At 54.2% G+C, this 13857-nt stretch overlaps 1 protein-coding gene across 2 annotated transcripts in view; it reads left to right on the top strand.

Moving 5' to 3' along the window:
* Positions 1 to 13857, top strand: part of RAB26 (RAB26, member RAS oncogene family) — a 213126-nt gene that overhangs the window by 191510 nt on the left and 7759 nt on the right. For both annotated transcript variants that reach the window (XM_037911327.2, XM_043524005.1), the window contains exon 6: positions 12972 to 13037. In XM_037911327.2, coding sequence (XP_037767255.1) covers positions 12972 to 13037 — 66 coding nt within the window. The remainder of the gene's footprint in view (positions 1 to 12971; positions 13038 to 13857) is intronic.

Here is a 13857-nt window from a genome sequence, read left to right as displayed (position 1 = left end):
GATCCTCAATATTCATGGTTTTAAAAAAGCAACGTGGGTCGTGTTCTTCCCCACAGCTTGATCTCGTCCTTCAATCTGGTAGTGCCGTCTCTTCGAACTAGCGAGGAGTGTTATTTATTTTGAGTGGCCCTGCATACCTCTGACACGCTTTGGCTTCTGTAATATCTGGGAGAAATATTCCAGAGACTCCCTTGATAATGCCAGCCTTGTCAGTGAGGCGGTCAGGTGTTTTTATCCTGTCAGTTCTTTATTTCCAGCTTTGAAAGCTGACAAAACCTTTTGTAAGTCAGGTTCCTTGTTTTCCTCAAGTATTGCTGGATGGGATCCAGCCTAACCGCTTCCGGATATTCAGAACTCCCTTCCCTGGAAGAAGCCCTTCCATTGGGAGGGGGTGATGGCTGACTCTAGAGCCAGCCCTTTTAAGGGGGCGCCTAAGCATAAAACAACTAGATTTGGGGAGCTTGTGCCCTGCGGCTATTCTCCCACCGATGTGCTTGAGGAGATGGTGGTGTTAGCCCAGCAGCCCGAGCCCCACGAGCCCGAGTCAGTGGATGTGGGCTCGGAGACTCACTGCAGTGGGTCGTCTTTTGCAGTGTAGACGTATCCTGAGTGTCTGAATGAAACACTGAACAAGCATCGTTAACGTTCCCATTAAGAAGAAGACCAGCTCCGAGTGTCTGTGCTCATTCTTCCCAATCCTGGGCATCACGGTAGAGCCTAGGGACCAGCTACAACAGAGGAGTAGGTGGTCCTGACCCCAAAGTGCTTCCAGTGTAAATCATTCACGTTATCTCTGCACTCCAGATGCCCCTGATCACACTGAGCACTTCTCTTTCCACTGGCCTGCTCCTGGCAATCACAGAGCAAGGCGCTGTTCTCCTGTGTGAAGCGGCGTGTCTTGGTCGGACATCTTGTAGTTATAATTTTTTTTAAAAAAACCCACCCCCAGCCAAATGTTGTAATTGATTAAATGACCCCCCACCTAGGACATTTCAGGGGTCTAAGGAGGAGGACGCCTGGCTGCCATGTGTAAAAACAGGACTGTTCCAACCAAATTGGCACGTCACATTACATTTTACATCACTGGCGTCTCAGTAGACTTGTGCAAGGCCCCACAGGAAGGCTGTGGCCAGTGTTGAACCTGGATCTGCCATGGCCCAGGCTAGCACCCTAACAACGGGACCAGGCGTCCCTTCCGCCTGCTACTGATAAAGGCCCTGATCTGCAAAGTGCTTGTCCATTGACTTCAATAGGACCTGTCATACTTAAAGTTACACACGTGCTTTGCTGGACAGGGGCTGTAATCTGTTTGCCCATCTCAGAGGGAGGCACAGTGCATGTTTCCCAGCTATCACACTCTGGCTAAGTGGGTTCCCTTTGAAAATAGTAATCCCTCCACAGCCCCGTGTTACAGGTGAATCTTCCCCGCATCCTTTTGTCCTACAGGCACGTTAGCTATGCTAATTAATTTAATAAATCCAGTTAGGCCCGGAAAGCACATTAAGGATGAAAAGCACCGTGGAAACACTGACAAATCTTATTATTCTTCAAGGTTTTCACCCTTTTTCTGCTAAGCAGAGCTGGGTGAAAGGGGCAGGCTTGGCATGTTTTGTAGAAATCTCCATTGTTTCGCTCTGTCGTTTCCTGGCTCAGAACCGTCGCTTTGTGCAAAATTCCACTCTCTGATCTGAAAAGCTCGCCTGTAGTGTGAATTCCATTTAATCTGAAAGGAACAAGAAAAATCCAGGCCAAGGAAAGCTTTTTGTACCAGTGTGTTTGCTCTTCTCCTGCAGGTTCCTCCCAAGCGGAAGGATTCCCACCTCCAGCAAACGCACGCTAACCTTTGCTCTTCCTTCAGGTTTCCTAGAACAACGTGTTAACACTCGCTGCTTGCTTTGCTAGACGCATCGAGGCCCCTTCTGCCATGACAAGTTGGGCACAGCGGCTGAGCCTCTCTCTTCCCAGCGCTTGGAATGAAATGTTTATCCCACCCTCCCCCGGAAAGCTCTGATTGGAAGTGACACATCCATTAAAAGCAATACACGTTTAGCCCCCGTGCAGGATCTTCCTTGGGCTCCTTGAGTAGGAGCATAGTGTAGCGACAACATTGTGCAGCCAGCCTGAAAGCAACGCGGAGCAGCAAGTTTGTTAGAGCCGTTTTGCACCGACTTGCCCCGGCCGCAGTTAATGTCCTGGAGACGGTGGAGCCTCTCGGTAGCCTGCTTTCTTTGGCTTGCTTCTGTAACACTGCTGCAGCTCAGCTCCTGCGGCGTTTAGTGGCGGGTTCCTGGTAAAACGTCAGCCCAGTGAATTCCATCTCCCCTGCCTGCGTTCCCACTTCACCTAGCCTCTGCGGTCTCACCTGCAAAATGGGGCTAATGGTACTTGCCTGCCTCCCGGGCCCCTTGGCTTGCACAGCCTGTTGTGAATATACAGGTGAGCTGAGTCTCATCACTATCACAGGCTCGTCCTGGAGTTTTCCAGCTTGTCCACATGGAGCCAATGCTGCCCTTCTAGTGCCCGCATGCCAAGCGCCCTCCTTTAAACCCCGCTGCTCTAGCACTGCCTCCTACGAGCCGCTCGCTTCCTCTTTGCAGCCGCAGGGTGTCCCGGCTGCCCGGCCCCTCAGTTGTCGGGGATGGGGAATGGACGCTCCTGGGGCGGGGACCTTGCCTTCAGACGGGTTTGGTCAAGTGCCACGAGCTCTGTCGCTGATCGTAAAGTGACGGGCCCAGAACAGTCCTGCGCTGTTAACGGTTAAAGCCCCCACTTCCTGCTTAGAAGTAATGCACTTGCCAAGCAGTGACTTCCGTTAGCTTGTCTCACTCCGCAGCAGCTTTGCTGTCGAGTCAGTGACGTGGGGGGAAAGACTTTTGCTCCCATGAAGTTTTGCAAACATGGTAACTTCACACCACTACAAAGCAGGCTACAGAAGGTGCAATCCAGCTGCAGTTCACTCCCACAGCTGCTTGGCCAGAGAAACCAATCTTGGGGCAGCAGCTTTTCATTCTGCTCCTCACCCCCCAGGGGAAAGACCCCATCTCCAGCCCAGCCCCAGGACATTTCTGCTGAGTAGGTTGGCGTCTATTGCCCAAAATTGGCGTCTATTGCCCAAAAGGCTACAGACTTGACTTTGGGCTGGGTCCACTGTGGGCTCATCCAGAGATTTTAATTAAGGCCAGAAGGTACCATTAAGCCTGCATAACGTAGGCCAGAGAAAAGAGAGGATGCTGACGTGAATCTAAAGGTTGCTGGGAAGACCCCAAGATCTCAGTACCTCTCCCACGTCTGCTACCTGGCCACAAAAACTTGTGGGACGTATTGTCCTCACCAGTGGTCTTCATAAACTCTGCCCTGTGGTGGCTGACCAGCCATGGAATAGACTCTGGGCTGCATTGTCGAGCCCACAGATGGCTACAATTTTAATTATTCTATTCAAGTCCCCCGTTCGCTCTCAGCCTAATGCGCTACAGCCAAACCCCGAGACTCTCCCTGAAAAGCTGCTGTCCTCTCGGCCAACAGCAGCCACCAACGGTGCTGAATACTTGAGAAAAAAACCTTTTTGGTGGACGTGGCAAATTGATTGCTGGGGGGTAGTAAAACCAAGCTCCGCATGCAGAGGAGCTTGACAGGCATGACTAAATCCCTCCTTGGAATAATCCATTGTGTGGAACTCGGCGTAATTCTGCACCCTCTCCGGCACTGGAATCCACCGATTCACTGGTTCCCCAAGGTTTATCATCCACACACGCAGCCCAGTTATAGCCTGGGAAATTGGCACTGACTCTAAATCATACTTTTGTCCTTAAATTGTTGTGTTCCAATGAAAGACTCTTGATTCAGGAGCTCTCAGAGAGTTAATCACTTGCCATTTCCTGTCGCCTTTTAAAACGTTCCTTGACACCGAATTATGCCTTGGCCCAGTCCCTTAAATCAGCGATTCTCAGACTTTCGGGCCTCGTGTACCTCCTCGAAAGCTCAGCAGTCCTTGGTGCCCCTCCTCTGTCGCTGTAATCAGTGGATTGCTAATGAATTGCCGGCAGTGGCAGAGCTTGAGAACAGCTGCCGTAAGCAGCCTGGGCGCTGTGTGCATCGCTGGGTTCACTGCACGATGACTTTAGCAGATTCTTGTGTTTATATACAGTTTTGCACTCACAAAACTCGGTGACCATCTCTCTGAGAAAGGGAGGGTGTTGCATTTAATGGCACCTTGCCTTGTGCTGTCTCCCCCCATGTCATGGGGTCATCGCTCATGCTGTGTGTTGTAGACTTGGCAGCTGACAACCTGATGTATCTGCCTTTGCATTTGAGTCACACTCTCTAACTGCTCCTGTCAGCCCGTCTCTCACACCCTGACCCTGGTGATAATGAGGCTGTCGGATTCAGACAAGCGTGGCATCAGATTCCCATCTGTTCCTCGCCCGCCCGCCATCGTGCGGCTCGGGGAGCGTGTTGGCTGGGCTCCGTATGATTACCGGGCCTTTCCCTTCCCACCGGGGCAATTAACCAATTCATTAAAAACACTGCTGGACTCTAGACCTTGAGTGTACAGATAGCAGGGCCCAAGGGAGCAAATCGTGAATTTGTGCTGGTGAAAGGAGCTGCATTCTCGCCCCTCCCCAGGCTGAAGGATTCGTTGTCGCCACAGCATGGGCAATAACACGCTGAGTGTCTCCCCCACAGCTCCCTGCCAGCGTGTCTCGGCCCTGCATGGCAGGGGGAGAGAATTCCATCGCCGTGGTCCAGTCGCTCCCTGGCCGGCCCACTGAGGCTGCAGCGTGTAGTGAGGAGCCCTTGGGAAGTCCCAAGGAGCGGGATTGGCAAAGGAGGAGCCTGCTGCATCCCATTCCATGCGCTCAGGAAAGGGAGTCAGTGATCGGGTGAGCTGGGACCCAGGGGGTGGATGGACCAGCTGACCTCCAGGAGGAAAAGAGGGCAGAGAATGGAAGCTGTCGCCCTGGGAGGCGAGGGGGGCAAAGACCCAGCCCTTCCCCTTCTAGGAGCTCTGCACCGGGGAGAGGGGTCTGCAGGGTCAGGGGAGACAGAGTGAAAGTGGGGAGAGAAGTGGGGCGGGGACAGGGCTGGACTGGCAGGGGTGGAGCTGCTGAGCTAGGGGGTGTTGGTGGGTGCAGAAGGCTGCAGGGAAGCGGGGAGGGCAGAGGAGGCAGGTTAGAGGCAGAGGGCAGATGGAGGGGTAAGGGGTAGTGGCGGGTAGAGAGGGGGCTCAGGTGGGGACACTGAGTGTCCAGGACCATCCACGTTCATTAAGGCCCCACCATGTTCCCCACCCCCACTTCCACCCCCCCCCATAATTCGAGCACTGCCTAGCAGTTGAGTCTCTTGTCTAGTCCAGCTGGGCGAAGAGCCTGTCACAGGCCAAACCCGGGCTCTGCTACACCACCCATGCAGGGCTTGCTTTGTGGGCGGAGCTCAGGACCCCCGGTTTGTACAGCACCAGGCACACCCCAGTTGGAAGAGCGCAGCCTGGCTCCGCCAAGAGCACTTGGAGACAGGCTGGCAGCTGTCTGGCTCGGCCGGCTTGCTGGCTATTCACCTTTCCTCCTGATCAAATACCAGGGCGCTAATAGGGCAGAACGCGCTCCACACTGCTGTAGGCCAAACACAAGAGTGACACCAAATCGGTTCAATTTTTTCCAATCCAGTCTGCCACTTTGGCGGTCTGTCTAGATCCGTCTGTCCAGGTTCTTAGATGGCACCCACCACTGTGCTATCCTGTCCCCTGGCCTGGGCCTCACTCCCCTGACCTGGGCCTCCTAGACCTGTGTCTACCCCCACTCTCCTGGACTGCTCCCCCCCCCCACTGTCTCCCCAGTGTTTGTGGTTTGGAGGGAACTGCTCTCATTTGAGGCTGAGCTCAGACCAAAGTCCTGCTTCCAAATGGCCCCAAACTCAGAACTGAACTTGGAAGCTGTAGGTGGCGGGTTCCCCAGCCTGCTCCCCCTGCAGCTGGGGGTTATCCTAGACTGATGCGGGAGGAGGCGGTCGCGCTTCAGCCCCGGGGGAGACGGGAAGCCCCCGCTGCCTTTGCCTTTCACCCCTGGTTCCTGAGAGCTATCAGCCCGGGGAGGCTGGCACAGATCACTTCAGCCTCGGGTTTCCAGGGTGCAACCGCCAAAGAAAGGGCATTTAGTAGAAAAGTCAGAGTGCAAACGGGCTCAGGGCCTGCTCTCTGAACCCCAGACGGACTCGACTGTCGGCCCCAGGGGCCCCGGCCCCTGGAGCAGGTTTGGAAGACTTTGCCTGCTAGTGCCCCATGACATGGATGGGTGACCTCTGGCACATGTGTGGGAACTTCCAGTGACTTTGTGTTTCTGTGGAAGGCTTTTACTGTAGGGAGAAGGGTACTTGTTAGCGGGAGCTGTGGGGTAACGTGTAACTGCTGGCAATGCACCGCGTAGCCCTGGGGGAGAGAGCGACATGCAGGCACTGGCCGTCTGGGGAGATCAGTGGAAGGCCGGGAGCTGGGCAGCCCTTAGCCCCCCGGGCAGAGGGGCGGGTGACGTGGGCCCCTGCCCAGAGACGGGTGATGGCTGGAGAGCTGATTGGGGTGGACCCCGGAGTGCGGGGTACGGGTGCAGTGACGCCGACACTGGGACAGGGGCAGTGGCTGCTGGTTTGGGTTTCCCGGGGTTGCTTCAAAGGGGCTGGCCTTGGGGAAGTGCAGTATTAATCCGGCTGCCGCCCCGTAGGGTTCCTGAGACTCCGGCAGGGGAAGGGGTGTCTGTCTGGAGGCGCAGCTGGCCCTTGTATGCCAGGAGCAGACTGATGCCCTTTCCCCACGCGGCTCTGCCAGGCCCGGCAGGACGGTCACAGGGCGATTCCTCCCCAGTGCGTCCGCTGCGAGGTCTTCCATGTCTCCAGCTCCATCTAATGTCCAAAAGAGGCATTGCTCATCGTGCGAGCCGGGTGCCCCATAAGCAGGGGTCTCCAACCTTTTTACGCCCAAGATCACTTTTTGAATTTAGGGGCAACCCAGGATCTATCCTGCCCCTTCCCCAAGGCCCCACCCCGCTCACTCCATCCCCCCTTTCTCCGTTGCTCGCTCTCCCCCACCCTCATTCACCGAGCTGGGGCAGAGGGCTGGGTTTGGGAGGGGGTGTGGGCTGTGGCTGAGGGGTTCACAGTGTGGGAGGGGGCGCCGGGCTGAGCCTGGGGCAGGGGGTTGGGCTGCAGGAGGAGGTGAGTGGGGTGCAAGCTCTGGGAGGGAGTTTGGGTGCAGGAAGGGGCTCTGGCCTGGGGCAGAGTGTTGGGGTGCAGAGGGGGTACGGGGTGCTGGCTCGGGGGGGGTATCAGGGCTGGGGCAGGGGCTTGGGGTGCAGGAAGGGGTTTGGGTGCAGGAGGGGTTTGGGATGCTGGCTCCGGGAGGGGGGTACTTACCTCGGGTGGCGGCGCAGCGGGGCTTGGCCCTACTCAGGCACATCGGCACCTCCTCCCCATCACGAGCTGGGCCACCCTGTCAGCCAGTAGTGCACCACGTGGCCACGCCACTCTCTCCAGCTAAAGGGAAAAGGGGTTTGGGTACCATTGCAAAGGCTTGAGTTCTTTTTCCTTCGTTTTCTGGATGGTTAAAAATATTTCCAGGGCTGTTGTTGCAACGGGAGTCACAGCAATAACTCGGCACGGAACCCTGAGCCCCCCGGACCTGGTTACGATTGTAATAGTGAGCAAGGGTTTCATTAACCTTGGGTCCATAAGACACCCCCCCATTTCCACCCAGCCCAAGGCCTAGCATGGCTGCTGGGAGCACTCTGCCGTTAGCCTCTTCCCTGGCTAGAATTCACCGTGGATGCCTGTCCCGTGCTTATGCTCTCATTTCTGATCCTCAGACACTCTTTGCCTCTCACCCGTTAATCCGTCATTGTTCTGCTGGCCGAGTCGGGGGCAGTGGCTCCGTCAAAGGCCTTTTCGAAAGTGAACCCTCCACAGCTCAGCAAGGGAAGAGTTTGAGGGGCTGGGCTCTGTGCCAGCTCCTGTGGGTAAGAAGTGAGAGGTCGCACCGAAGTCTCCAGAATGAAAGCTGCAGCTCTCCTTCCCTGCGGCTGCCTCCCCTGCTGGAGTCTCTCTCAGGGGACTGCACTCAGGGCTTGCTTGGCAGTAATGGACAGACAGAGTATTCGAGGCTGCTGGACACAGACAGACCCTGTGGTTGTCTCTGGCTCCAAGACTGATGGACACAGCCTGTGTGGCTTAGTATCACCCTACAGCTCTCGGCCTGCCCTAAGCAGCCGTGGATCGCCTGATTGACTATTCCACACCACCTGCTGGGACAAGCATGCTGCTGCTGGAGGACAGCAGTGGTAGCATGTGGCGGCTAGGCTCTCAGCTGCTATGTGGCGGGAGCACCTCCCAATGCACCAGCACAGTGGCTCAGCTTTGCAGCCGGTGCACGGAGCATTGAGAAGGCGGGTGCGCTTGGGAAGGGCAGGGTCGCATCTGCTTGCGCTGCTCAGGTCAGTCAGTAAATGGCGGGAGTGTTGTTGTTAGCGCATGCGGGGAAGTTGGCGAGTTGTGTCCCTCACCCCAAATACCCTGATTTGTCTGTCTAACCTAAAGCCGGAATCGGACTGCACAGAGTAATGACCGAGGGAGGAGAGTCTACACGTCTGTTTATCGTATACGTTGTTTTGGGGGCCCTGCAACAGGCACTGTTAGAGGGGCTGGAGTGCATCATGCCACACAGCCTTGGAAAGAGAGGCTCCCAGTCTGTTACCATGGAAGATGCAAGTTGTACGGGTGATCTGGACTACGATGCCGAGCAGACAGAACGCTGCTCCCCAACCTGTCTGACAGCGTGGGGTCGCCATCCGAGATCAGAGTGAATTTTCGACCGTGCTGTACTGTGCTGGCTGCCAGCCTCCATGCAGGTCGGAAGAATTAGAATCCCAGGGTGTCCGGTTCCAGAGGGGCAGCCGTGTTAGTCTGTATCAGCGAAAACAACGAGGAGTCCTTTGGGCATAAGCTTCCGGGGGCTAAAACCCACTTCGTTGGATGAACCAACCAAGACCACCGCTGTCCACTGAGGCCAGCGAAGGCAGCGCCGCTGCATGGCGTGTCTGACCCACACAGAGCCTTCCCTGACCTAGTGCTTTTAGAGAAAAATCTGATCGTTTTGGACAAACGTCCCATTTCAGTATTGTTTTCTCGCTATGGTCTTGATCCTGCACGCTTTACTCACCTAAGTACTCTCACTGAGCTCAGAGGGTGAGCAGGTTCCTGCTGCTCAGCTCCTGTTACGCTACATCCTTATTGATTCCTGATTGTAACGAGAGCCGGTGTCCCGTGAATCCTGGTGAGTTGGTCTAGGGACTAACATCCACATTATTTTTAAAATTTCGGTAATAACCTCCTAGAAACTGAAGCATTTTCATGATTTTTTTTTTTCTTTTTAAATCTGAATGTCAGCCATGAGAACAGAACCACCAGCTCCGGTTAATCATTTCTGCTCTTGGTCAGCTAAGGGGGGCGGCAGGTCCAGCCCCCATCAGGACAGGACTGTTGTTGTTTGTTATTTCTCCACATATTTCCGAGTGCACCATTGGCGTTTCGTGCCATCGGAGAACCATCCGGAGCTCTTCCCTCAAAAGGCTTGACTCGGAGCGGGAAAGCTAGGCTAGGCAGCACTGATAAGAAGTCAAGATGGTCAAAAACACTAACTCCTCAAGGAAAACAAAAAATCTGATGATAGGCCCCTTCTCGGCGGGAGAATGACTCTAATTCCAGCCTAGCCCTTCAGAGGGAAGTGAGATAAAACCTGGTTATCGAATGATTCTTGGACGCAAGACATTAACTTCAGCCTTTAAAAAAAGCACAGGAAGAACAGCAGGGTAATAAGCATGTGACTCAAATGGCCTTCAAGGTAGAAATTGATCAATTTAGTTTTAAAATTCTTGTTAAGTGGCTACAGGGGCCCCTAGTTCCGAGTGACTGTTATTAGACTGCATCAGAGGCAGGCTCAGAGAAGCGGAGCAGAGAAGCATAGGTCCATCAATGGCTATTAGCCAGGATGGGCAGGGATGGTGTCCCTAGCTTCTGTTTGCCAGAAGCTGGAATTGGGTGACAGGGGATGGATCACTTAATGATTCCCTGTTCTGTTCATTCCCTCTGGGGCACCTGCCATTGGCCACTGTCAGAGGACAGGATACTGGGCTAGATGGACCTTTGGTCTGACCCAGTATGGCCGTTCTTATATTAAGCAGTCATCTTGGCTTTAGGGCTGCACCCAGAGCAGGAACAACCTGCCAGAGACTGCATTCGCTAATCTTTAGTAGGGTCTGTTAACACATCAGTGAAGTGCCCCACTCCACTGGGAATCAGCAGCCATCGGGAATCCAGCCCAGCTGCTCCGCCCTCTCCTGAACAGAGTTTCGAGCAAAGGTCATAGAGAGACTTTGCCTGGTACAGAGATGAGAGGGACCATGACATGGAGAGATGTATGAGTCCTGGCCTGCCAGGGCCGGCTGTCTGAAGGCACAGTTGCCCAGTAGTCGGCACAGGGGCTTGTGAGTCAGGACTCCTGGGTTCTGTTCCTGGCTGTGATGCTGCTGGTGTGTGTGAGATCTTGGGCAAGTCAGACAGGATGGTGATGAGGGCAACAGCAGTACTGAGAGAGCAGATGCCTGCGCTTGGTTCCTGTCTGACCCGTAGCTAACGCTGGCAGAGGCAGGCGCGGCACTTGGGGAGCCTGGGATGGAAGGTGCTCTGTCTATGACCCACTCCCAGCGGCGCCGGGGCAATTTTTACAGTGCAGGCGCTGAAGTCGGAAACCATATGTTAGGGTTGTTAGTACTACTTCCCGCCACGGGGTGCAGCAGACTCCTAGTTCCAGCAGCTGTGCCCCCTGCTGCTGCTGCTGCCTTGTCTAGTCAGCATGCAGAGGAGGAGATGCTCCCGGGCAGGAGGGTGAGGGCTGCCCTCCATATCCCTGAGAGAGAGGAGGCAGCCGCTCTTTGCAAGCCCTCTCCCAGGGGCCATTACCTGTAATGGGATGCTGGCTGCGTTGCAGGCGGGTTGTATGAGCTCTGCCATTTCCCCCTGCAAATCCTCTGGGTGCGAAGGCATTTGGAATCCTGCTCCAATCACTCATTTCACCTCTTAAACAAACCAACCCCAAAGCCGCCCCCTCCATGGGTTATTGATGGGAAATGCAACCGAGATGGAGCTATTATAAGGGTGGGGGGGGGGTGCATAACTGGTTGGAAAACCGTTCACAGAGCGTAGTTATCAGTGGTTCACAGTCATGCTGGAAGGGCATATCGAGTGGGGTCCCGCAGGTATCGGTTCTGGGTCCGGTTCTGTTCAATATATTCATCAATGATTTAGGTAATACCATAGACAGTACATTTATAAAGTTGGCAGATGATACCAAGCTGGGAGGGGTTGCAAGTGCTTTGGAGGATAGGATTAAAATTCAAAATGATCTGGACAAACTGGAGAAATGGTCTGAAGTAAATAGGATGAAATTCAATAAAGACAAATGCAAAGTACTCCACTTGGGAAGGAACAATCAGTTGCACACATAGAAAATGGGAAATCACTGCCTAGGAAGGAGTACTGTGGAAAGGGATCTGGGGGTCAGAGTGGACCACAAGCTAAATATGAGTCAACAGTGTAACGCTGTTGAAAAAAAAACCAAACACCATTCTGGGATGTATTAGTAGAAGTGTTGTAAGCAAGACATGAGAAGTAATTCTTCCACTCTACTCCACGTTGATATGGCCTCAGCTGGAGTACTGTGTCCAGATCTGGGCACCACATTTCAGGAAAGATGTGGACAAATTGGAGAAAGTCCAGAGAAGAGCAACAAAAATAATTAAAGGTCTAGAACACATGACCTGTGAGGGAAGATTGAAAAAACTGGGTTTGTTTAGTCTGGAGAAGAGAAGACTGAGAGGGGACATAACAGTTTTCTAGTACATAAAAGGTTGTTACAAGGAGGAGGGAGAAAAATTGGTCTTCTTAACCTCTGAGGTTAGGACAAGAAGCAATGGGCTTAAATTGCAGCAAGGGTGGCTTAGGTTGGACATTAGGAAAAACTTCGTAATTGTCAGGGTGGTTAAGCACTGGAATAAATTTCCTAGGGAGGCTGTGGAATCTCCACCACTGGAGATTTTTAAGAGCAGGTTGGACAAACACCTGTCAGGGATGGTCTAGATAATACTTCGCCCTGCCACAAGTGCAGGGGCCTGGACTAGATGACCTCTCGAGGTCCCTTCCAGTCCTATGATTCTATGAAAATTGTTCCTAGACACCCTTCCCCTCAACCCAGCCTCCCCGCCGCGCAGGGTAAGTGTGCTGAGTGTGTCCCTGCTCTGGGCAGCCCTGAGCCTTAATGGCAGGGCCCAGCAGGGTCTATCTTGTTAGCGTTCCTGGTGTCTGCAGTCAAAGAGCCGCTCTCCGAGCAACAGCAACGTGCCCTTGTTGATACGTGCCCTTGCAGCCAGAAATCTGTCTTTTTCCTGTAACAATTTAATCAGTCCCCCAGCTGTCCTGCCCCTGTAAATCAGAGGCTGCACGCCAGGGGGTGCTCAGCTCCACAGGACTGTGTTACATCACTGAGGGCAGAGGGAGATGCTGAGACTTACCCAAACTTCTTCCAGGAGGTTGTGTAGCCTCGTTCATCATGGCTTTAGGAAATGCATGCGCTATAGGGGACTGAGTCTGTCTCCCTGCAGGTCCCCCGATAAGATGTTAAAGGGATGCTGTATTTGATCTTAGAGGAAAGGCCACAGTCATGTGAATAGGAAAACACGGCAATCAGGTAGCACGTGTGTATGAAGTGAATGGATCAGATGTCTCCCACCGCCAGGGCTGGGCGTGTCCCCCGGGTGGCAGGCCTGGGAAGCGGGTAGCTTTGTGAACTGGCCCCACTGCGGCCTGCTCCCTCTCGGAGCTCCTCCATCCGGAATTGTCTCTACCCATGCTGTGCAGCCTCTGTTCTGTTTCCCTCCTAGGCGTGGCTGACCGAGATCCATGAATACGCACAGCAAGATGTGGTCCTCATGCTCCTGGGAAATAAGGTGAGTTGGGCCCGACCACGAAGACAAGCTAGTTTCCAGGCAGTCACGCTGTCTCATTGCCAGTCAGGTCCAGGACGCCCCCCGCCTATGGGAGCTCTGCAGTAGTGGGCATTAGCCATCTGCAGATGTGGTTTCAAAGCCTAACATTGGAATGAAATGTTGGGGGCTCTCGGGAGCCCAGGGATGCCTCCATCTCAAGCTGGCAGGAAATCCGCTTTGTTCCTTATGCTCCGTGAAGCAGGCATCACTCAGAGCTGGGGAACCTCCCCAGGAGGCTTCTGGTGCTGCTGGGCCCTCAGCAAGGTCTCTTAGCAAATGTAATCAGGAGAATTAGGTTATGGGGGGATGCAGACTCGGCTAAATGTCCAGCAGTGCCCTGCCCTCACTGTGCTGCGGCATTTGCTGGTCCAAGGGCCTGACCCTTACCAGTGATTGGGCTCCCTTTCTGAGTATCCAAATTACCAGCTGCGTGAGTGATCCTGGGGTGGGGTGGCCAGTTACTGCCATGGAGGTGGGCGCGGTCCTGTGTCTGGGGAGGTCTGGGTCGGCAGAGCCCTGTTCCTCTGACTCAGCTGGTTTGCAAAATTGGGATGTGTGATACTGCTTGGGGGAAACTCCCGTTTCTTCACTTTGTTACATCGTTGCCTGATGTCAGCATGCCCAGATCCTACTGTACAGAGTTAGTGATGCTTAGGGCATCTATCACCTCTTTGCTCCAAAGATCTTGAGGCACTTTGCAGACACTGGGCCCAGTCTGCTAACAGATTTCGCTGGCTTTCACCGTGGGGGGAATGTGGGCTGCAAGCCCCTGTACGCCGCT

Source organism: Chelonia mydas, chromosome 10 (assembly GCF_015237465.2).
Source record: "Chelonia mydas isolate rCheMyd1 chromosome 10, rCheMyd1.pri.v2, whole genome shotgun sequence".
Lineage (NCBI taxonomy): Eukaryota > Metazoa > Chordata > Testudines > Cheloniidae > Chelonia > Chelonia mydas.
This window is presented reverse-complemented; position numbering and strand designations above follow the sequence as displayed.